General features: G+C 36.7%; 1 protein-coding gene across 1 annotated transcript in view; it reads left to right on the top strand.

Moving 5' to 3' along the window:
* Window positions 1–24,608, top strand: part of LOC114646814 (protein transport protein Sec24C) — a 115,429-nt gene that overhangs the window by 82,794 nt on the left and 8,027 nt on the right. The window contains 13 exon segments of the mRNA XM_051922637.1: window positions 5,012–5,150; window positions 5,301–5,416; window positions 5,624–5,748; window positions 6,761–6,952; window positions 13,760–13,853; window positions 15,317–15,433; window positions 15,825–15,995; window positions 16,223–16,319; window positions 18,276–18,421; window positions 19,446–19,584; window positions 20,103–20,221; window positions 20,525–20,704; window positions 22,804–22,995. Of these exon segments, the coding sequence (XP_051778597.1) occupies window positions 5,012–5,150; window positions 5,301–5,416; window positions 5,624–5,748; window positions 6,761–6,952; window positions 13,760–13,853; window positions 15,317–15,433; window positions 15,825–15,995; window positions 16,223–16,319; window positions 18,276–18,421; window positions 19,446–19,584; window positions 20,103–20,221; window positions 20,525–20,704; window positions 22,804–22,995 (1,827 nt within the window).

Below are 24,608 nucleotides of genomic sequence, written 5' to 3'. Positions count from 1 at the left end.
ATGTATCCATCAATGTATCCAGTGGTATTACAGTATTTAACACCTTGCATGTTTAATTGTAGTTGAGTGAGTGAATGAATGAATACCCAGAAATCACAAGTTTTCTATTTAGTTGCCATGCTTTATTTGTAGTGATAGTGTCAAAAGATAACATATTTCCCAATACAGTGTACAGCGGAACCTCGGTTCACGAATGTCTCGGTACACGTACAAATCGGTTTACAACCAAAAAGTTCGCCAAACTTTTGCCTCGGTTCAGGACCCCACACTCGGTATACGAACAAGCCAGTTTCCCTTTCGGTTTGTACATGTTCAGTCTCTCCCTGTGCATTCCCTGTGCAGGAGCAAGAGAGACCGAGCGAGAGAGCACGACACACACACACACACACACACACACACACACACAGGCAGCGTGAGAGAGAGACAGACGCACACACACAGGCAGCGCAAGAGAGAGAGCTGGATGCATAAGGTAGGAAAGCAGTTAAAGAATGCACTGGGCTTGATTTTGTTTTCACTTCTGTTTACAGCGATTGGTTCGTAGCGTGCATTGTTGCAATGTTACTTTTCTTGGTGGTTTAATAAATTACGGATTTTTTCAAATGTTCATTCTTTTCCCTGTGCTTAAAACTCATTAAAAAAAAGTGTTTTTAGCCAGTAGTTGGTAGCACTATAGCGCGAACTATTGCAGTGTTAGTTTTCTCTGTTGTTCAAGGTTTTCTCAGTGTTATTCAATGTTTTTACATTTAGTTTACTATTACGCTGTGCATTCTATGGTTTGATTAACTATATTTGTGCTTACAAACTAAAAATATATATATATTTACATAGTTTGTATGGTCTGGAATGGATTAATTGTATTTACATACAATCCTATAGGGGAAATTGCTTCGGTTCACGACCAAATCGGTTTACGACCAGAGTTTTGGAATGAGTTATGGTTGTGAACCGAGGTTCCACTGTACTTCAAAGCCACCCAGATTTTAACAGCAGCAAACATTATTAAATGTACATGAAAAAATCTCCCATTTATTCATGTTGAATATCAAAAGTGTCAGTTATCCAGTAATATTTCACAATATCCCAAACAAGTATTTTGGCTTAAGTAGCCTTAAATAAACCATTTACCTGCTGTTGCTGAAAACTTTCGTTTTTAGCAAGATGTGCTTTTCTCAAACTCTGCATTGGTTTTAGCTCATTTATAATCTTGACACAACTGTTAGTATTTATTTCTTGGTTACCATAAATGTTGCTGTCATTTATTATTTTGTAATATTTTGTAGAAAACTATGCACACTATTAGGGCAGCCACTGTTGTTTCTTCCACTTTTACCATTTAAACCCACACTATAGTACATGGAGTCTTAAATGCAGTTCCTCTTAATTTCCACTGATGTCCCATGAGTATATGATTCAACTTTAGGCTGAAAGATTTCTGGTTCATCTACTGTACTTTATCAGTGCCTATGATGATTTTGAAGACATGGATTAGGTTCCCATGCAATTCTCTACTTGAGACTAAACAGGCTGTGTCAACATATACCCTTAAATCATTTTAAGAGGTTCCTTAATGACGGGCAGTGCCTCACATCTTATATTTGTAATTGAACTTTTGCCCACATCTAGCACCTTGTACTTTTCTACATTATACTACATTTTCCAAGTGTTGGCCTAGTTCTGAAGCTTGTCCAGGTTATTTTGAATTTTTTTTTTTTGCTGCTTCAGTGTCTGCCATTCATCCATTTTAGTGTCATCTGCAAATTTTGCACGTTTTCTAACTATACTGGAATCAGTGTCATTAATATAATTAGAAAAAAAAGTTTCAGACAGACCCTCAGGGTCTCCACTGGTGATATCACTCCTTGTGAGGCATTCTCCTCTTATTTGTACTTGTTGTCTCTTGCCAGATAGATCTCAAGTTGGGTAATGTGGATCATTCTGATGCCTACAACTTCTAGTTTAAAATTAATCTCCAGTGTGGGACTGTACCAAAGGCTGAAATATTTGTTTAGTTTGTTTGCCGTTTTCTTCTCAGTTTCAATGATTTGTTTTCTTGTGTCCCTGAGGTTTTCTAAACTCTTTATTTCATCTTTTTACTGGAACAGTACTCAAATATTTGTGTTGAATGCTTTTTTTTTTATCTCTTGTTACAGTGCCCGGTATTCCTCTAAGTCAGAATTATTTGGGTGTCATTTCATTTTCTTGTACAGTAATCTTTTTAAATTTTTTTTACAGTATAATACTTTTGATTATACAGTTTGGTTAATTTTTAGTCATTTTGTTTTATTGGTTGTTATTACTCTATTGTTCAAAAAGATGAGATTTAGACAGATCTTACTATGTGAGGGTCTTGAAACAGTCATTTGCTGTCAGCACCATTTTAGTTTTCTCTTTTGTATTTCCGATAGGGGATTCCCAATCCATGTTTGGAAAGTTAAAATCACCCATGATCACTGCTTCCTCTTTTTTCCACATATGTCTTTTTGATTAAAGAATATGCAATTGACCGAAACATCAGAATTTGGTGGCCTGTAGCAAACTCCAAAAATCAAATCTGTGTCTTTATTCCTTACTTTCTGCCATGACAGGTTTGCTAATACGTAGATGGATTGATGGGTGAAATTGCTGACAAGATTTGAGTTCAAACACCAGACTAGAACCAAAAACAAGATCCTTTACAAAAAAGCGTGAACGCTTGTAAAATGAATTTTAGACATTCTTTTGTTTTAAAACTAGGAATTTTTGTTAGCCTACCTTATATTTACAGAATGTTTTCTTTCTTCATCTGGAATTTCCCATAATCCATATAGTGTAATCATTCTGTATGATTCTAGGCCTTTTTGCCATATCTTGCTCCCAACATTTGTATCTCCTCTCTCTTGTCCACAGTTTTTACTTAGCTTCTCAAACAACAGATATGATTTTTTCATATATATTTCTCTTTCTTCCCATTATGACCTGAAGAATTCACATAAAACTGTGTCAAGTAGTGTTGTAGCCATCATGTTCACAGTATATCTCTTTACTCCTCTATGATCAAATTGTGATCATAGATCAAAGCAAGAGTATAAAACCATTTCTGAAGTTTTGAGTGTTCCTAGGAGCATAGTGGTCCCAATAATTGTAAAATGAAAGAATTCTGGGACCACCAGGACTCTTCTGAGTTGGCCATCTGACTGAATTGAGTAAATAGACAATGATCACTCTAACAGAGCTTCAGAAGCCCTCGGTTAAGATTGGAGAACCTGTTGGAAGGAAAACCATTTCAGCAGTATTCCATCATTTAGGCTTTTATCCTAGTGTGACTAACTCTTGCTTGGATTTTGCCAAATGATATTTAACCTCTTTAGCATTATGTTTAACCCCTGAAAAGGAAGCCAAAAACATTGATATTTTTTTCTTCAACAAGAAAAACATGCTATTACATGTAACAGAAACATGTAAATACCAAAACATCAACATAAATAATGAAGGAAAGGTACTTCTAGTGTCCACTGCTGTCCTGATGCAGGTTTAGTACTTCATGTGATATGCTTTGAAACAGTCACCAATACACAGCCCAGTCGCAATCGGGGCAGTAGAATCATGCTCCATTGCACACTTTTCCTATATTTATTTTTCTGTTTCTTGCACTAGAGAGAATGTCAGTGCCTGATTTGCAAGATGACCCAACCATTGTGTTATTGTAGGCTACACCACATTTCCACTAGTATAAACATTGACAGTTGCTGCATTATGAACAGTGTAAGGGAGCTAACCTCTTTCTTGTCTTTCCACTTGATTGCAATCATTTTACCTTCTTTTAATGTAGATACTGCACTCTGCTGCAGCTTTACGCGACTGATATCATGAAGCATGTCATGGCAGTTCAGGTGTATAGTGCCATATGCTTCAATTTCACTACCTGTGTGAACATCTGATGACAATGTGCTGATGACCAATTCACATTGTCATCACTATCACTTGATTCAACTAATTGTTCTGTTTCAGTTTGCTCTAAAATGTAATTTACAGCTTTTCGTTTACCTGCCATTGTGGGTTTTAGTTGAAGGCTTCACCCTACTTATGAATACTAATGAGTTACCAAAGGGCTGGAAAATGCATAGACAAATTAGTGATTTTTTTGGCACCTTGATGTTGTTTAATCCACTAGATGGCAGTGGAACACTGTCCCGAGCTTTATTCAGACTTGACACACTGTACATCTGATCACAACAGCTTATTCTGAGAGACACTCAGAGTTAACAGTTTACACATAGAATTCCCAGACAGAGGCTCGGAGTTAACACGAATGAGTTAAAGGACTCCGAGAACATGAGGAAAAAGATTCTCTGGTTTGATGAGACAAAAATTTGACTCTTTGGGCAGAACTCCATGCACTTTGTGTGGCAAAGGGCTTCTGCAGATTACTGAATTAAAGGGTCTGAATTCTTGAATGAGAGATTTCAGTTTTTGGTTTTTTAATAAATTTGCAAACTTAACAACTTGTTTTCACTTTGTTGTTATGGGTTATTGAGTGTAGGTTGATGGGCAAAAATGGAACACCGTCTTAGAATAACACTAACTCCAACCCAATTAACTATACATTATCCCTTTATTATATTATTCCTATGTTATGTTATTACTGCCGCCTTTATTATTATTATTATTATTATTATTATTATTGGAATACCTCTTTCACATTTTCATTTGCAAAAAGTTTGACTGCCCATTTTAGTTTTCCAGCAGTCAGTTTCCAGAATGGCACCAATTCATATTTATAATTTGCTTTTGGCACTCTAGAGTATAGCTTCCTTTTCTCTTTTATTCTAATCTGTAACCTCATGTGGAAAACTTTTCCCAGAACTACCCGTTCTTGATATATTTTGGTTGGGTTCCCTACACAGATTTAACAAATTGAAGGATGTTTGTTCAGTTGTATACCTGGTGTAACCCTCTGTGGTTTCATTTGGTAGTGATATGTATTTTCAGTCAGCTACTGACCTTGTGTGTTTTCTATATATTTTATTAGGCACTCCCCTACATTGTAGACCATGGAGAAACTGGCCCAATTCGTTGTAACCGGTGCAAAGCTTATATGTGTCCCTTCATGCAGTTCATTGAAGGAGGTCGCCGTTTCCAATGTGGCTTCTGTAGCTGTGTGTCTGAAGGTAAGTGTTTCTTTTTTTGTATGTACACTGCTAGGTAGGATTGTGTTGAGGTTCTTTGTTCAATCCTGGTAGTGGCTTAGTAAAGAAAGAAGCTAGATGATGCATATAAAATACTTAATTTGCTTTTTCTTTTTTTTTTTCTTTTTATAGTACCACCTCACTACTTCCAGCATTTAGACCACACTGGGAAGCGTGTTGACTACTGTGAACGCCCAGAGCTATCCATGGGGACATATGAGTTCTTGGCCACTGTAGACTACTGCAAAGTGAGTTAACTATAACAAACTAGGACAGCATGATCTAAAATTAAAAATAGGCTCCAAGCATATGATTTGACTTGAAAGACATGTTAGGGTCCACATCAGCAATATCAGAACATATGGCATTTTAAAGCAATGATTCTAATGTCTCTGTTGCAATGTAGTCTAGCTACCATGAGATACCATTTAGCAAATATATGTGTTGCCTTTCAGAATAATAAGATTCCCCAACCTCCGGCCTTCATCTTCCTAATTGATGTTTCGTACAATGCAGTCAAAAATGGCTTGGTTAGCCTAATCTGTGAAGAACTCAAAACTCTGCTGGACTGTCTACCCAGGTAATCCAGTTGTGATATTTTGAAACCCTAACAGAAAGTTTAGTTCATGGTTAAATTTTCATCTTTTTTAAATATTGATATTGCATGTAATCGGCTGGAAGAATAGTACAAACGAGGAATTAATCTAACTGGTGGGAAAGAGAGCTACATAATACACACATTTGAATATGCAGAAAGTACCTGGCAGTAAGCTTTGTCAGCAATGGCTTTCTTTTTTGAGAAACCTCTGTCAGTTTTCCTTGAAAGTAAAAGATTCTTGTAAAAAATCCCCACCATGACAAAGAAACTGGGTGGACTATAACACTACAAAGATCAAAGATTTTAATCCATTTTATAATTGTTTATTAAAAAGGTGTAATTGCAGAATTTACATATCCACTGCCTGTTTTACATGCAGTTTTTAAAAGCAGGATTGCAGCCTTATAAGAAGTGGGATTAGTGTGTGCATTCTTTCGTGATGCACCTCAGGATATTATTGTAGTCCTCTCTCTCAAGGTATGTAACTCTGAGCTCTATTCTAAGCTATCTGGAAAAGATGGAGTCATCTTCAGCTGTTGTTTTGCCATGAATTTCCACCTTGTACATGGGAAGCCTTAAGTATTGCTTATGTCTCTGCCTCCTAAATCGCAGTATGGTTGCACCTTTAGGTGTACAACTTTCTTGCAACTTGCTTTAGCTTTATGAATTTTTACTTTGTTCACTTATTCATTGATTGTATTTTTTAAAGCAGCAAGTTAAAGTTCTAATAGGATACAATGTGCATTCATAGCAAAGTTAATTTCCCTGTCACTTTCAGTGACATCCAATTGTAGTGAGAATTATAGCAAAATGACACCTGTTATTGGCAAACTAAAAGATTACAATATGCATATTGTAATCTTTTTAGTTAGCCAATAAAAGGTGACATTTTGCTATAATTCTCACTACAGTCACAATGGCTAACATGGTACAACACTCTAGTATTAGTGACATTCAATGAAATATTGAATAAATAGCTTATCTTTTCTTACAGGGAAGGTCCTGATGGAGAATCTTCTATCCGAGTAGGTTTTATCACCTACAACAAAGTGCTGCACTTCTACAATGTGAAGAGCTCCTTGGCTCAGCCACAGATGATGGTTGTCTCGGATGTTGCAGACATGTTTGTACCTTTGCTGGATGGTTTCCTGGTTAACGTTAATGAGTCTAGGGCAGTAATCAACAGGTGAGCCTGCTTTCACCCCTCCCTTAATATCCTTAAGATAGTAAAAAGTATAAGGTCCACTAAGTGACTGTGTAACAGGATACAGTTACAGTAACCATAAATATATATTGCATGTTGCATGGTGTGCATCCTTTTAAAACCTTTCTTTCAACATGGAGATCAGTGTACTTGTGTGTTATGATATTCCACTTACACATAAAAGCATTGTGACAATTCATATTACATATTCTTACACTTTTCAAGGTAGAACTTATAAGAAAGCAAGTAGATAGTTAAACAGTTCAGGCACCTATAAGCAAAAGGCTGTCCCCCTCTTCTATTTATGCATTACTTCATCATGAAAAAAACATAAAGCTTAAGAAATGGATTGGTTCTACCAAACCTTTAAGCCACTGTAATCTCTTTCTTAGAACTAGGTGCTCAGTCATGTTTAGTGTATTAGTCATTACTAATTATTATTACTTTTTTTTTTTTTTTTTTTTTTTTACTTCCTTTTATAAATCAGTAATGTCTTAGTTGTGTTTTGTACCCATTGAGGCCTATTAGTACTGTTTTCCTAAACTGTTATTAAGAGAGTTGTCAAAATCTAATGTGTTTAAAATAAAACCAATTATCAGCCTTAGTATTAGTAGGAGCAAAAATCTTTTAATATTTTGTGTGGCATTTTTTATAGCTGTCCCAAACAAAACAGTACATTACAGCATGTAGAAAATGTTTAACCACTGTCTGTCCATCCTCTTACTCATTTATGTATTTCATGGACCCTAAGGTAAAAAAAAAAAAAAAAATGGGGAAAAAAAATCTATGATAGCTGGATTTCTGATTGCAGTCAAAAAAATCAATAAATGTTCCAGCTTTTTAAGTACCAGCAGTTTTTGTGTGCTTGACCCAGCAACATGGACAACTATTTTGTGTGTTGATTTAGTTGGAGAAAGTTCACAAACATACAATCTTTTATATCTTCAAGGTAATGAACTGAGGTTAGCTCACGATAATCAGATAGTGGTTTATCATTGTCATGGCTAGTGAAGGTAATACTAAATGTATGAATAATCCATATTACTAACTGAGAATACTAAACCGGATGGACGCAGGGACAAACGCACGAAGCCATTGCACACGAAACGGGACACACACAAAGAAGAGGATTGAGACCCACGACACCCAAAGCCCCCCTCCAGTAACTGAAATAAGAAATGAGGCCACGCGCCCCTAGGACACCAAAAACAAAGGAGTCACACGCAGGCACACATAGCACACGAAACGGTTCGCACACAAAAAGGACGATTCAGCCCCACGACACACAAACACCCCCTCCACTAACAGAAATAAAAACTCAGGCAACAAGCCCCCAGCACACAAAAAAAAAACAAGCCGCGAGCGCCACACAAAGCCCATTGGACACGAAACGGGACAGACTACGGACATAGCACACGAAACGTACACAAAAAGGACAATTCAGACCCACGACCACACTAATGATTGCGCCAGTTAGCTGACAGCGCGTTCAATAATAAGTCCACTTTTCATGAAAATTCATTGGGATTAATGAATGTCATTTGCAATCATTGTCATTCACTTAACTTCCCTGAAGAAACAAATGGCAATACAAGTAATGAATTTACACGTTGTTGTCAAAAAAGTCAAATTACACTGCCTCCTTTACATTCATATCCTGCATATCTACAGAAGCTTCTAACTAACGAAGTACCTGACAGTAAAAACTTTATGAACTGCATTACATCCTACAATAGTTCATTTGATTTTGCATCTACCGGAGTAAATATCAGGTCACCAAAAGGCAATGACCCATACTGCTTTCGCGTATGTGGACAAATATTACATCGCATTGGAACGGTGCACCCTGAAACAAATGAAGAACGCAAATATGCACAAATCACATCGGCACCTACAAAGCGCTTCTGAAACCGCGGAAGAAAAAATGTCTCGGCTCCAAAAACACATGTCACTCCTTATTCCAAATACCGGTCCCAATCACAGAAACATCGGTATCCACTATGACAATGCACAGTAACAATGCACGTGACATCTGTCTTGCCACACTATTAATTATAGATGAATGTACAATGGCATCCAGTCACTTACTCAACACCATTGATAAACTTCTACAAACGTTGATGAATAATAATATTCCCTTTGCAGGAAAGGTACTTTTATTAGGAGGAGATTTTAGACAGTGCCTAACTATTACTCCACTTACAATGCACTCAGCTATTGTTCAGTCCACCTTAAAATACGCGGACAATTGGCATTGCGTTGATGAATAATAATATTCCCTTTGGAGGAAAGGTACTTTTATTAGGAGTAGATTTTAGACAGTGCTTACCTATTGCTCCACATGCCATGCGCTCAGCTATTATTCAGTCCACCTTAAAATACGCGACGACGTCATATAAACAACACGAGACCGAACTACAATACATATACAGGCGTGAGACCTGATTGGTGATAATATGAAGAAACGAACAGTCCGCATATTAACAGTGAGTTCGATCCTACTTATTACTTATCCATATTCCTAACGATAAAGATCAAACAAGTCATCAATTCACGATCACGGATACAAAACTAGACGGCTCGAGTAACGGGACCACAAACACGAACCCGCATCAAAAAAAAAAATTCACCTCGGCGCACTTCTAAAACCGCGGAACAAAAAATGTTACGCGAACAATTGGCATTGCTTTCTAAAGATACACTTGGTACAAAACATGCGATTTCCAGATCCCGAATATAACAATTGGTTATTACAACTAGAACATTGTACACTCACCAATACAGATGGACTTCACCCAGATATTATTACAATTCCTCAACCCTTCATCTGCGACGACTTACTTACGGAGATATTTGGAACAGCGGTCTCATTAGACCAGATGCCCCTTTTAACACAACGAGGTATATTATGTCCAAAAAATATTACTGTTGATCACATTAATAACCAGGTCATTTCATTACTTCCTGGAGAGTCACACCTCTTTCTAAACTCTGACAAAGTTGACTCTGATGACGACAATGAACATCTTAATTTCCCCTTAGCATATTTGAACACTATTAACCCAGCCGGATTACCACAACACAGTCTTAGCCTTAAAAACGGAACAATACTCATGCTATTAAGAAACCTTAACACTAAACAGGGTTTATGCAATGGTACACGTTTAGTCGTCTACACCATAACACACAATGTTATTCAAGCAACAGTTCTTACAGGATCACATGCTAACAATACTGTTCTAATTCCTAAAATTGACCTTACAAGTTCTGACCTGGAATTACCTTTTACACTTAAATGGAAACAATTCCCCATTAAACCTGCCTTTGCCATGACCATCAACAAATCACAAGGACAAATCATGCACAAGGTTGGCATCTACCTATCTGAGCCCGTTTTTGTACATGGACAACTTTATGTGGCCTTCTCACAACTTCGACGTTCATCTGACGTTAAAGTTAAGGTCATAAATGCTCCATGCCAAGGAAAACTCATTCAAGGACAAGACACCATCTTTACTACTAATGTTGTTTACAAAGACATTTTCCAATAAACCTTTACACTGTGCCAAACACTTTATTGTTTGCTTCCTATCTGCGTCATCTACACCTTCACACTATGCTATATCTCATTCATACATCACGCTCTTTGTAATTTCCCAACACCAGGGGTTGGCGAGCGAAGCGAGCAGGGGGCGGAGCCCCCTAGTCTTTCATAAAGGAACTTCCAGTGAGAATAAAAGAGAATCCAAAAGAAATCCCTTTGAATGCAAAATCCTTGGTGCCTAAACAATATCTACCAGATGAGTAAGATTTAGAGTGGTTCAGCACAGTTTCAGCTTAGCCAAGTCACTTCTAAGTAGTAGTTCATCAAGAGGCAAGTCAACTGTTCCAAAAAGCGTAAATATAGATACAGTATTTTGATTACATCTTAAACACAATCTACATAAATAGATTACAGTGCTAAACTGATGAACATTCTTTGTGAATACTTCTGCTTGTGGGGGAAAATAGTTATGTACCAGCAAGACAAAGCTAATTTTAGCATCAACATGCCTAACCTCTGAGGTAGAAACTGTAGCTAAAGTATGGGGGGTATGAGAAATGTCCACCTTCTTTTGTATTGAAAAGTTAATTAGCACTTTCACTAATGGTGAATCTCGGCTGAAAGTATTTGTTTCAGTGCAATGATCCAATCAAAACAGGTATTTAGCACAGTAAGTATTGTGATTGTATTACAGTCTCTTCTTAAACCAGACTGTTTTAAAATGTTTGTCTGCCATTGTTAAAAAAAAAAAAAAAGAAAAAAAAAACGTAAGTGTTCAGTACAGGAGATTGGACTGTAAAAGTGGGGTGAGGCTCAGAATTCATAGTATCTGCATTTGAGAGCATTTAAAGGAACCTAAATGTAATTAAGTGTACAAAGTATACATATTTTAATATCTTTTGAAGGTATGCTTTAAGGTGCTGTGTTGGTAGTTGGCGTAAAAACCAAGCTACAGTAATCCCTCCTCCATCGCGGGGGTTGCGTTCCAGAGCCACCCGCGAAATAAGAAAATCCGCGAAGTAGAAACCATATGTTTATATGGTTATTTTTATATATTTTAAGCCCTTATAAACTCTCCCACACTATTATAAACATTTCACGCACAATTATACAGCATAAACCCTTTGTATTCTCTTAGATATTAGGTAAGATTCGTTGAAATTATGTATGTTACATACAGTAAAACCTAAATATTATTTTAAAGATATCGAGCGTCTCCGATATCACATATGTTACAGCCATTACGACAGACAGGCCACCAGCAATAAATACGTACAATGCACGAAAAATTGTATACAGTAAAATGTGTGTTAAGTGACACTAAACTATGTACATGTAATAAGTACTGTATGTAAATAATTAATTATGGTTACTCACCAACAATGACACGACGACTTGTCCGATAACGATGAGTTTAATTTTACTGCACTACAAAGGATAGCGTTACAGCTGTTCTAAAGGAGCCTCTTCAGGCGACTGTGTAGCACCGCCGTTGTACTTCTTCCATCACTCTTCAATCCAAATCCCTAAAGCAGATTCCATCCAGACTACTGCCTTATCACGTCCACTTGCAACTCGTTTTGCACCCTGGTTAAAGGACACTGCGCCGTAGATCTTATATGCTTTTTCCTCCTTTTTAAATAAAAAGAATCGTGGACTCATTGATGCTGTAATGGTGTCCTGCAGCGGTGTAGCTGTTCCTTCCTTCAACATATCCAAAACTTTTACTTTTCTGCAATCATTTGCATCTTCTGTTGGCGCTTGGACACGGCCCCTGAAGCAGTAGCAGTAGCACGTTAATGCTGAATGAGTGAGATGAGACTTCCTGGTTAATGCAGCACTCCGTCGCTGAGCCAATCAGCAGCACACAGGAACTTAACTGCGTGCTCCGATTGGGTAGCTTCTCAGCCATCCGCCAATAGCGTCCCTTGCTTGAATTCAAAGGCGTCCCTTGTTTGAATTCAAATGGGCAAATCAACTGAGGAAGCACACGTACTGTAGACCACAGACATCCGCGAAGCAGTGAAAAATCCGCGGTATATATTCACATATGCTTACATTTAAAATCCGCGATGGAGTGAAACCACGAAAGACGAAGCACGATATAGCGAGGGATCATTGTATTTCACTTTTATAATACAATTTAACTTGCTGACCACTTGGTAAGTTGATCCAACTAGTTGTGTTGAATGCTGTTTCTGTCAGTGTCAAAGAAAGTTACCATTTTAAAACTGTCTGGTTTCAGGTGGGACTACAATACAATTACAATATTTCCATGTTAAAAAATTGCTGAATATTTTATTTTCTGTATCTACAGAAGTAATTTATTTCTGTTTGGCCCTGTGTTTATTTGTCTTGGAATACCTTGCAAGTATGTTGCTGTCTCATTCCTCAGCCAGCCATTGTTGATGCCGTCAGTATGACAGAGTTTTACTGGCAAGTTTAATGGTACCACAGAGTATGTGTGCAAACATAGGAGTTTTATTTCTGCTTTTGTTTTGTTCATACTATGAATGAGCATGAGAAAACGAGTCATCATACATACATACATTATCAACAAACATTCACTTGGCTAAATAAGCAATAATGGGTAATGGTATTTTTGAGGTAGCTGTCAAATGTTATGATTTTAAATATGTATGTTGAGATACTAATTATTATAGTGAGGAGATGAATGCCAGTGGAAGTAAGTTCAAAACTAAGTGATGAAAATTTGCGCTATGAAAATCTGATTCTTGCCTCCAGCAGGCAAAACATTTCCCAAGCTTCAGCAAATTTGCATTGTCCTGCAAAGGTTTTTGGGAGTATTTTATCATTTGGTTACTCTTCAAATGGCAAGCTACTGTAAATGCAAAGTATTTCAAAACATTTTGCTAGTTCATCACCTTGTCATTTGTTAATAAAGAGATAATATTTTACCTGTTCATATTTTTCACTCCTGAATATTTGGTAATATAATTGTGCCTGTACAGTAGTTTATTGTTAACTCGTAGTTTAATAATGTTGTTTAAAGTTGTGTTTATTGTAAATCAGTTCAGTGTAAATATTTTATCTTGTTGTTGTAGATGATATTAAACCTGCACATAAGGATAGGCCAGATGTTGCAGGATTAGAGTTTGGGGCCGTTCCTCAGCTGTCACAATGAGCTGACCTGCTGTTAGCTTAGCTCATGGAGTCAAGGGAATTGTGTGCTCACAGCTGCTGCCTTTATGATTAAGCTCACCTGCTGCTTGCTTCTGTTTCAGTTTGCTGGAGCAAATTCCTGACATGTTTGCTGATACCCGGGAGACAGAGACAGTCTTTGGACCAGTGATTCAGGCTGGCTTGGAGGCACTCAAGGTAACTCGCGAGGCTTTAATGCAGCACATCAGTTGTTTTTTTTTTTTCTAGGTAATGTGCAAGAGGATTGGTACATTTAGGTTTTCAGATATGATTTTTATTGTCCATATTGCAGTCTGAGCAGAATAAAATACTCAAAATCCAATGACCTTTAAGGAAATTTTGAAAATGTTTATTTTTTTGTGGCTTTTTGTGTTGGGTAATGCCTAAACCTCTTTTGTTTAAAAAGGTTAAAAAATATTAAGTGATAGTTATTGTACTTGTGGAATGGGTTTATTCAGTTTTATTCAGTGTTTCTCTGTCACAACAGTGGGCAATCAGCAGATTCTCCCCAGCAACTGATGTAAGGTGTGCGAAAATAAATCTACTTCTATTTTACACTTTACCGGGCCAAGCTTCTTAATCGCAAATCTGGTCTCCGCGTCTCAGTACCCGATTGGATTTTTCGTGTTTTCTGTTTTAGGTCTTACCTCCTTTACCGAAATCCGATTGGATTGGCCGCGCGATATTTTATAGGTCCCGCCCTCTCTGTCTTGTGTGACGCGTCAGGCGGCCTTTGAAGCATCTGCTTTGAAGCATTGCACCGTGCCCCGTGCATGCACACTTCACCAGAAGACACACACACGGACACTGGACACACACAGGGGTTTTATTAAAGAGGATTGTTTGTAGTTTACGATAAGGGAAACTTTCAGTACTTTGTATATTTGTTTATCCTTATGTGTGTAAGGGGTAGCGGTTTGGATGGTACGTTATCACGGATGAATGTCACATCTGTAGGACAAACCTGAAAGACCAAAACAGGTAGTGAAAGTGTGTTGGATGTAATTAGTGGATGCTGATGCACAGGTTGACTTCATTTTTTGCTTCCAGAAGAGCCTCTTTCATTTTGGGAGAGGTCAGGAACATAGAGTCTAAATGGACTGTGTACAAGACCTCAGTAGTGTAGGCCATTGCAAGGGAATATGGCCAAAAGATTATTGGTGCCCCTCATGCAGGCACTCTTTGGATCCATTAGTCAGCACTAGCATTAAGAAATACTGTCAAGTTGAAGAAAGGGGCCTTTCATGAACTGTTAGATTAAGATTAATAGTTGCACCTTGGTTTCAGGGGCAACAATATAAGTTACATCCTGGCTGTGGAATAGTGGCCTTCTGATTCAGTTTGCATAGTGAAATCTGTGTCCACATACTTGCTGTTTTAGAATAGTCAGGAGTGTTGACTTTAGGGGTCAGCCAAGAATGAGTCACGATTTGTGTTTTTACTTAACACCATTCAAATCAATAAATATTTTAAAAAGTATTTGTTTTTTACTTTATACAAAATAATTTCCCTTAAAAAATAAAAAGGTTTATTAGCGCCAATTATTTCTTGCTATTGCTCTGGCTGTAGCATTTACTTGTATAATCAGGTAAAATTAAAGGGGGACCTTTCTGAATGACACTATCTATGGTTTTCAACAGGCTGCAGACTGTGCTGGGAAACTCTTCATTTTCAACTCAACACTTCCTATTGCAGAGGCTCCTGGGAAGCTAAAGAACAGAGAAGACAAGAAGTTAATTGGTACAGACAAGGAAAAGGTATTCAAGGCCAAAAAAATGCAGAGTATGTTAATGAAATCTGCTTATGAAATATGTAAGAGTAATTATAGGATCTCAAAGGCATTAACTAAATATGTGATGAACAGAAAAAGAATGATGGACACAGCTGATAGAAAACTCTTGAACATCCACTCAGCTAAGTCAGTGCCTAGGGATTGCTCTGGTTTACACAATGTTTTTTTTTTTAAACTGTGCTGGAGAAATTTGTCTAAAAGACTGAAAGCAAAATCAGACATCAGAATTTTAAACCGATGCCAGTGATGAGAAGTAAAACACAAATGATTTGAACATCAAGGAAATTATTATTTAAAATTGTTATATGAAAATTTTAATTTAATTGGTGTTTGATTTAGTTTGTTCTTTTTTTCAGACGCTATTTCAGCCTCAAACCAGTTTCTATGGGAGTCTTGCAAAAGACTGCGTGGCCCAGGGGTGCTGTGTGGATCTTTTCCTTTTCCCCAACCAGTATGTAGATGTTGCCACGCTAGGGGTTGTCCCCCTACAAACGGGAGGCTCTGTCTATAAATACACATACTTCCAGGTGAGCATGTGCAGAAATGCTAGCACTGTTACTCCACATTAATGCCATTTGTTAACACTCACTGAAGGCTCCCTTTACATGAAAACAAGTGTTGCATTTGCAGACTTTTTTCTGAAGCTATCGGTGAATTAGTGAGGGATTCATTCAGAGCCAAGGGAACTTGAACAGGTACTAAAACGTCACAGCCTGCAGATAATACTTTTTTTTTTTTTTATCTTCTTTCCTAGGTTGCCGTTGATGGAGAGCGATTCTTGAATGACCTTCGTAGGGATGTGCAAAAGCAAATTGGCTTTGATGCTGTCATGAGAGTGCGGACTAGCACTGGTGGGTGTTCTGTGCAGTGTAAATTTCCTTATATCTGAAAGTCCATTGACTTTGGGTTTATTTTAAAATGTCTTTTACTTGTTCTTTCTTTTGGTTTCAATATAAACCTTTTTATATCCTCTCCCTTGATCTAGGCAAACATATTCTAGTGCTATGTTTCATTTAATATACTCGTACCATTCTCGAAAAAAGAATTTGATTGGTACCATCTTGGTCTCTTTGGATGAAAAAATGTCATTTATTTGTTGATTGGGAGAAAAACATTTTTTCTGGCTGGGCTTTCTAAGTGCCAAGCAGCAATGTATTATCTATGTATATACAAAAGGTTTTACATAACTATGCAGAACTTGCTAAAAAAACACTCAAGTCATCCTGCCATTTTTTTCTCTAGTGTCCACCTATAAACCCCTTGAATTGACCTGGGCTTTGTACTTTAATCCATAGCCAGCAGGCATTTGGGTGTGGTTGTGGAATGACTAGTATACTCCTGTAAAGTGTACTCTGTCACTACTGTTTTTTTTTTTACTACTGGTTAAATAGGATAGGTAGGAAAATAAATGGTTTAGACAGATAACTTGTTAACAGTAACACAAACCAACCTCACATTCTTCCCCTCTCTCTCCAGACTTACACTCATACAGTTCATTCTGAGACCTAAGCTACGTCCTGTGGCAGCCATGTTATTTTGAAATAGGAGCAGTTTGTTTTACAGAGCAAGTACATAATTGAAACTGAAATTAAGAATATAAGACATTTGACAAATGAGAGTATTTTGTCTACCAGGCTTGTTTTGTTAGCTAGTAGCAAGTTATCCAAATCCCTCACCCAAATACTTTTTAAAAGTCGTCAAGGTTTCTGTATCAGTTACAACTTGGGTGGGTTAAGAGTAAATATTTAGAAACTGATGTTCTGGCAAATGCTTTCACTGAAACAAATAATAAATTAAATCATCCTGCTACTCACTATTATGTTTTCTCTTGGCAGCGATACTTTTTTGTTTAGTCCTATATAGCGTGATTAGTCATTGGCTCTTTCTTTTGGTTGATTATCACATAACTGAAGTTCTTGGGGTGCTTACAGGGATACCTTGAAGAAAACTGTTGTAATGTAGGGTGATTCAATGCTAATTTCACAAGCAGGCTCTTGTCGTAATGATCCTGTTTACTTCTTTAGTTCGGTTTTCAGAAAATAACTTCTTTATATTAATAGCATGAAAATGATGAGAAAAAAATGGCTTGTTAGTATTAATATATATTTTTGTGTACATATCACTTGATGTTTATTGCATATCATCTTGCATTTCAATCTGACTATATATTCCTACAATATGTTATTAGTATATGGTGTATAGGGCTAATAAGTACAAATGTGCCTTATAAGTATACATTGACTTGATTTAAATTGAAATTCCATTATCTTTGAAACTGTGCTAACTGCAGATTAATTCAAATGTCTGTTTCTTTCAGCTTTTTCTTTTTAGAGATGTTGAATATATAAAGAAAATGTATTAATAGATTGAAATACTGCGTACAGCATGAACATTGTTTTTGTCAGTCATTCAGTCAGTCATTGTCCAACCCGCTATATTCTAACACAGGGTCACGGTGGTCTGCTTGAGCCAATCCCAGCCAATACAGGGCACAAATCCCGGGCAGGGCGCCAGCCCACCGCAGACGTTGTTTTTCAGTCTTCTCATAAGTAATATTCATAATGAGCTTAATTCGATTGCCCTGTTTATGATCAGCTTGGAGTGGTTACATGTAAGGCAAATTCTGAGCTGTCTGGCTGGAAAGTATTACTTTTGTTTCAGTTCTTTATTACTGAATTTAGTAAAATATTGTAACAGTGGATTATACTGTATACATTTTCTTTAATTATGTGCCTTTGTTACTCAGAAGTGATATGAGGTCCTTCTGGAATATGATACTAATGTAGAACTTTTTTTTGCTGATATAGGTATCAGGGCAACAGATTTTTTTGGAGCTTTTTATATGAGCAACACGACTGACGTGGAGCTGGCTGGTCTGGATTCTCATAAGACAGTAACAGTGGAGTTTAGACATGATGACAAGCTCAGCGAGGAAAGTGGAGCATTCATACAGGTATATGTTGCACATGGCTGAACATTCCACTTTAGGAACATGTATTTGGATTTATTGGGGTTGCCATGGTAAAAAGCTGTATAATCACACAAATTTATGTGGTGGTATAGCCCACATAAAACAGAAGAAACATTGTTTAAATCAGCTAGGAAAAGACTATACAAACTGTCTGCCATTTGTGGCTATTCTCTAAGACAAAATGAAGAGAGATGTTTTGTTCCTTATGTCAATACAGTGCTGTAAAGCAGTTTACAATGTACTGCATTTAAAAGTGTCAGACCACCCAGGTTTTATGACTTAATGAAGTAACATTGCCTGCGTGCTGTTATAAAATAAACTTCAGGTCCTTGCTGCAGATTGTAACACTGGCAATTTTATAAAGCATTTTCTGTCTCCTAACATTATCAGTTTAATATCTAATCCTCATACCCTATATTTCCAAAAGATGTTCATCCAATACCATTAAGCACATCTGTTAGATTTTGTTTTTCTATTACCTGATTTTCCTATTTTCATTAACCTTCTACTTCACTTTCACCATTCATGGTCTTGTGACCCATTACATTAAATGTGAAGCTGTGTACGGTGTTGCTATGTACATTTTCTAAACTCTATATCAGATACACAACTGTTAACGCTCACAACATATACAGTTTGAATTACAGTATATAAATTCTTTATGTTAAAAGGAATTGCCAGACTACAGTAGTTTTACTGTTAAGTTTTGGTATGAGTGCAACATACTATACATATCCATTCTTGTTTTGCTTTTAATTTGTAATTAATTTGCCTTTCTTTTCCTCATAGTTCCACACTATTCTATTTAAGTAATGTAGATTTGCTTGTAAAAATTTCTGCCTAGCACAGCACAGTGGTGTTTTGAAAGTGGTGTGATAGTGCTGAGCTGTCGTTATTGATATTATGTGCTGCTATCACTTGTAGTTCACCTTTCTTTCATCTGATTATGCTGTGTAAGCTGTTTTACCACCTTTTGCTGAGTTTGAATCTTCTGCTTGTTTGGCAGTGTGCAGTTCTATATACTAGCTGCAGTGGTCAGAGAAGACTGCGTGTCCATAATTTGTCTCTCAACTGCTGTACACAGTTGGCTGAACTCTACAGGAATTGTGAGACTGACTGCCTGATTAATTTCTTTGCTAAATATGGTAAGAGAATTACCCAAACAACTGTAATATTACTGCTGTGCAAGAATTTCTTTGTGCTCATTTTATTTCCCTGTCCCCACCCTTGCTTGCAAGCTTTGAATAATGACCAAGTGGGCAATGTAAATTTTCTGAGCAGGATTGCTAGACAGGAAGTCAGGGAGCAGTAGAGCAGCTGCTCCTCCAAATTGAGATGAAGTAGTTGTGATGGTACAGAAATCGTATAAGGGTACCCCTGCACATCTCCCATGGAAGGTATATCAGGAACAATCCCCCTGGGATGAGACTCACAGGCACACCCAGAAAATCCCAAAGGGATTAAATCCTCTCATTTGGCCTAGCAGCACATTTTAATTCCCTAAAGGGACCTGGAACCTGTTGCTGATGTTAGGGATATCTGGTCTTATCAATTACTGTTCCCATTGAGTCACTTAACAATGATAGAAGCTTGAAGATGAGAAGAGCAGGGTTGAATGATTTGCTTACTTTTAATGCATTTTTTTATTTTTTGACATAAATAGCCTACCGCAGTGTCCTAAATGGAACAACAAAATCTGTAAGAGACGGTCTAATAAACCAGACTGCACAGATCCTAGCTTGCTATCGCAAGAATTGTGCAAGCCCCTCATCAGCAGGACAGGTAAGTACACTTAATTTAATTACTCTGTCAGTTATGTTGTCATTATTGCTTTGCTCATGTTCTCTCAAAAATTTGACTAAACCGCACATTTATTTAGGTAAAGTACTCCATATTGCTTTCTGTACATGAAAAGAGAAATGTTCATAATTCAAAAGTTGCATTTTATTATAAAAAAAAAACCTCTGAATTTCTTGTTTCTTTCATTAGTAAAGTAGGCATGAATTACCTTTTCTGGATGCCTTCTGAAGCTTTGTGTGTTCATTGGATTTCATGTTCTGATGGCTCAGTGTTATGTCCCTGCAGCTTATCTTGCCCGAGTGCTTAAAACTTCTCCCAGTATATTTAAACTGTGTCTTGAAAAGTGATGTGCTCCAGCCGAGTGCGGATGTGTCTATTGATGACCGTGCCTACCTTCGGCAGCTTGTTACCTCAATGGATGTTGCTGAAAGCCATGTTTTCTTCTATCCACAACTTCTGCCTTTGGTAAGTGGATATTATGGTACTACGTATGGATATTTTCTATAAATATCCCTGTTAATTTTGTGAATGGGAAAGTAGTCTGTCATATGCAATCAGTCAGTCATTAAATCAACAGCATAAGCAGATGTATCACAAAGCATAATACTGTATGAAACACAGGGGCTGAACAAAATAATGGAAACACCTAACGTATATTAATATCACAGACATAATAAGGACCCTTTGCCTTATTCCTTCATTCCTAAAATGCTATCATACAAGTCACTGATTTTGTGTAGTAGGGTACAAGACCATTTATCCAGTTCTTTGAGGAATAAAGAAGATGAAAGTCAACCTTGAACCTCTCATAAAGATTCACGGATGTTTTTATTTGCTGATTAGCAAGGCCATAGTAGGTGTTCTATGGTGCTGGTTTTTATAAAACTGCTCTTGAATTAATTTTCCAGTGTTTACATGGGTATTACCATCGTGCAATAGGTGAACATCATGAATTTAACAGAATTTTAGTCATGGGGTAAATCTGGTCCTATAAAATGGCTTTATACTCTTTGGGTGTTTTATAACCAAACAAATTATTATCAAACCTAAGAAGACTCCTATGGATTTTTCCAAATGTAAAACCATGATGACTCATCATGGCACATTAATTTTATCAGTTACTCACAGATCCAGGTTATGGTTATGTGCTCCTTGTACCACATTATGCATCTTAGTGCACCATCCTTGTATACAAACAGTTTCTGAATGGCAGTCCTTCCATAAATTCTAGCTTCATGAGGCACACATCGTACAGTTTAAGTTCAAACTGGGTCATAGAGGTACTGACTCAATTATATGGTAGATACTGCAACTGTACTGTAACATTTTAGCTAATCTCCCGTGAAATGTTGTTTTACTCCTACTGGTGAGATTTGACTGGTTATGCCATTATGTCTCTTCACGAAAGTAATTTTTCTTTTTTGGGCTTACCCTTTCAATATTTCTGAGGCCATTCCTCTTGATACACAAAGTCATTTTGAAGTTTTTCTGAATGATGCATTAGCACTAACTTTTTGAGCAGTTTACAAATCTATTGTCTCTTGTTTTTAAAAAGTCATACATCAAAGTGATCATTTTTAGAGCTTTTTTTACAGCTAATGTACAGCATATGTCAATTGGCAGTCAACATTTTATTAAAGGTGCATTTTAATTGTGATTTAATTATTTCAAAGTTAAACTCCTTTTTCATGTGGTGTTTCTATTATATTGGCCACTCCTTGTGTAGAGAAAGATAACAGGAGGAGTTATTCCTGGCAAATGTAAACAGCAGTGCTATAAAACTAGCTACTCTTCAATAATGATAAATTTAATAACAACAATTTTCAAAAGGAACTATAAAAGTTAAGTACAGCCACAGCATATAATTAATTTGGAAGAAATTAAATTGGTAATATATATTGAAAGAATTCTTATCCTCAAACTAGGACCTGTTTGAAAAAAGAACCAGACAGGAGGGATCTTGTCCATTGCGTCTTTGATTTACTCTACAGCAAATGCTGAAGAGGGGGCGTTCATCACAGTAGTCTGTTACAGAATGATCAAAGAAATAAGGGCAGAGGTCCATTTTATAAACCACTGAATTTACATAACAGTGCTGATTAATGCATACATTTACTCTGATGGATTGTTTGTTGGCTTACACCCAAATAACTTACCTAAATAAAAGTTTATTCTAATACACTTGGTCTTGCCATATCTCTTAGGTTCAGCTGTTACTCTTGAAATCTCTCTGAATGTGACAACTGTAAGGCCTTGTTGTTTACAGGACATCTGCTGATCTTGTAATCATTTCCTAGTACATTTTGTGCGTTACATCAACCTTCCTCCGAGTATATTCTTGTCTTTTATTCCCTTAACCATTTCAGTAGTTCTCTTCATGACATTTCTAAAACAGATCCTTATATATTTTAAAGGGCTATGCACTGCAAACCAAAATAGTTAACTATTGTTACTGCCAATGATTCTGTCATTGATAAAATTGATAAGTGACACACAGAGCATTTCAGGTATGTACTGCCAGGAGTGTTACCTTAACATGCTTTTTTCTCCTCGTTACATTTTAGCAAAAACTTGATGTGGAAAGTGAGGCTGTACCTGTTGCAATACGTGATTCAGAAGAACGACTGTCCAAGGGTGGAATCTACCTTCTAGAGAATGGACTGAACCTGTTCCTGTGGGTAGGGGCTAACGTTCAACAGGAACAGCTTCTTAACATCTTTAACACACCCACATTTGGACAGGTCGACCCAAATATGGTAAGAAACGCTTGCAATGAGGAGGATGTTCCATTAGTCTAGAGAGAGTATTTTTAGTGTAAAATTGTAGATGATGCTCCTATACCTATATTTTGCATTACAAATGCTTTTATTTATTGTAATACTTGAGGAAATTTTATATGGGTAATTTTAATATAAAGTATATATGAGAGAAAGCGAGAGACCCTATACATGAGCATTGTAGTCAGTCATCTTAAACTTAATGAAATGCCCATGTGCAATAAAAGTCAAAACATTTTACTCTCAGAATTCATCTGTACCTCACAGGTTCCAACCTGCTTTTATTTTTCTACTTTTTCCAACTGGTAAAATACAAACAACTCTTTAACTGTTAAATAGAGTCCTCTTTAAACTTGGCCATACATCTCTTACTGTATTTAGGCTTCTCACATCAAACATCGAGTGCAGGGTCAGTTTTGTAATGTTTAGTGCAAAATATGGGCTTAGAATGAATAAAGTTTATGTACAAACCACTTTCTTCTCACTTTCTGGAGCAAAAATCCATTAAGAGCCACAACCTCAACCTGCATGTTTTTTTCCAAGTTGAAATCCACTTGGTTTTCATGGAAATAATTTTTGAAAAATGAATATCTGAAGCAGTTTTTTTTTTTTTCTGAAGCATTTTATTTTTTAAAGTTAAGCTGCTGTTTCCTTGCAGTAAGTACCATTTTTACAAACCTTGTGGTGTTGTTCAGTCCTGTCATTTAACAGCTGTCAATTGCATCAGATGTTAAAGCATAAATTTGGTATTTTTCAAGTTGAACTTATTTCTTCACAAACATGATATATAGGCATTTGCAAAATTATGCTAAGCATTTTCTTTAAACTAAAATATATATATAATATATTGCCCACACTGGCACTTTACAAAGAGGCAATATGGCACAGCATACCACCGGGAAACAAAAGCTAAAAACCTACCAATGAAGCAGCAAAATTTTCAATATACAAAAGAATGCCCTTTCGTATTTCTGACGCATGTTTGTGACAAAAAGAGGAATTTGGAAATAGTCTTTTTATCGCATATTCCTGGTACTGTTTTTTTCAAAGGTAAGGATACACTTTCTCTATGTGAGTTCTCACATAAATACGGAATTAAATCAAAACAAAAACCAACCACGTGACACAAAAACTTTACTGTGATTTGGTCTTTTGTGAGGAAACCACACCCTGGAGGAGTGAAAGATTGTTGTGCAGGAACACAGTGCTGAGCTAATATTGTGCATGGCTGGTCTTCTTTTATAAAGCTTGAATCTCATAGTATATATTTTTTGTTCATAAATGACATGTATAAACTATTTTACTATAGTGTGTAATCACAGGAATGGAGAGCAATACTTGACAACTGTCTTGGCTTAAAAAATGGACGTATGTGGTAAGTTTTTAAGCCTTTCCTCCATACCTCCATTGCAAAGCACCAGTGTAGACAAGATTTTTTTTTTTTTTTTTAATTTATAGAAAACACTTAACTTTACAACACAATTCCATGTGTCAAATGCATATATAGCATGATTGTGAAGAAATAACTTTGACTGTAAAATAACAATATTCTTTTACAATTATATAAAAATTACAATAAATATTTTGGTTAG

This window comes from Erpetoichthys calabaricus, chromosome 2 (genome assembly GCF_900747795.2).
Source record: "Erpetoichthys calabaricus chromosome 2, fErpCal1.3, whole genome shotgun sequence".
Classification (NCBI taxonomy): domain Eukaryota; kingdom Metazoa; phylum Chordata; class Cladistia; order Polypteriformes; family Polypteridae; genus Erpetoichthys; species Erpetoichthys calabaricus.
Note: the sequence above shows the minus strand (reverse complement) of the source record. Positions and strands in the feature narration are given on the sequence as shown.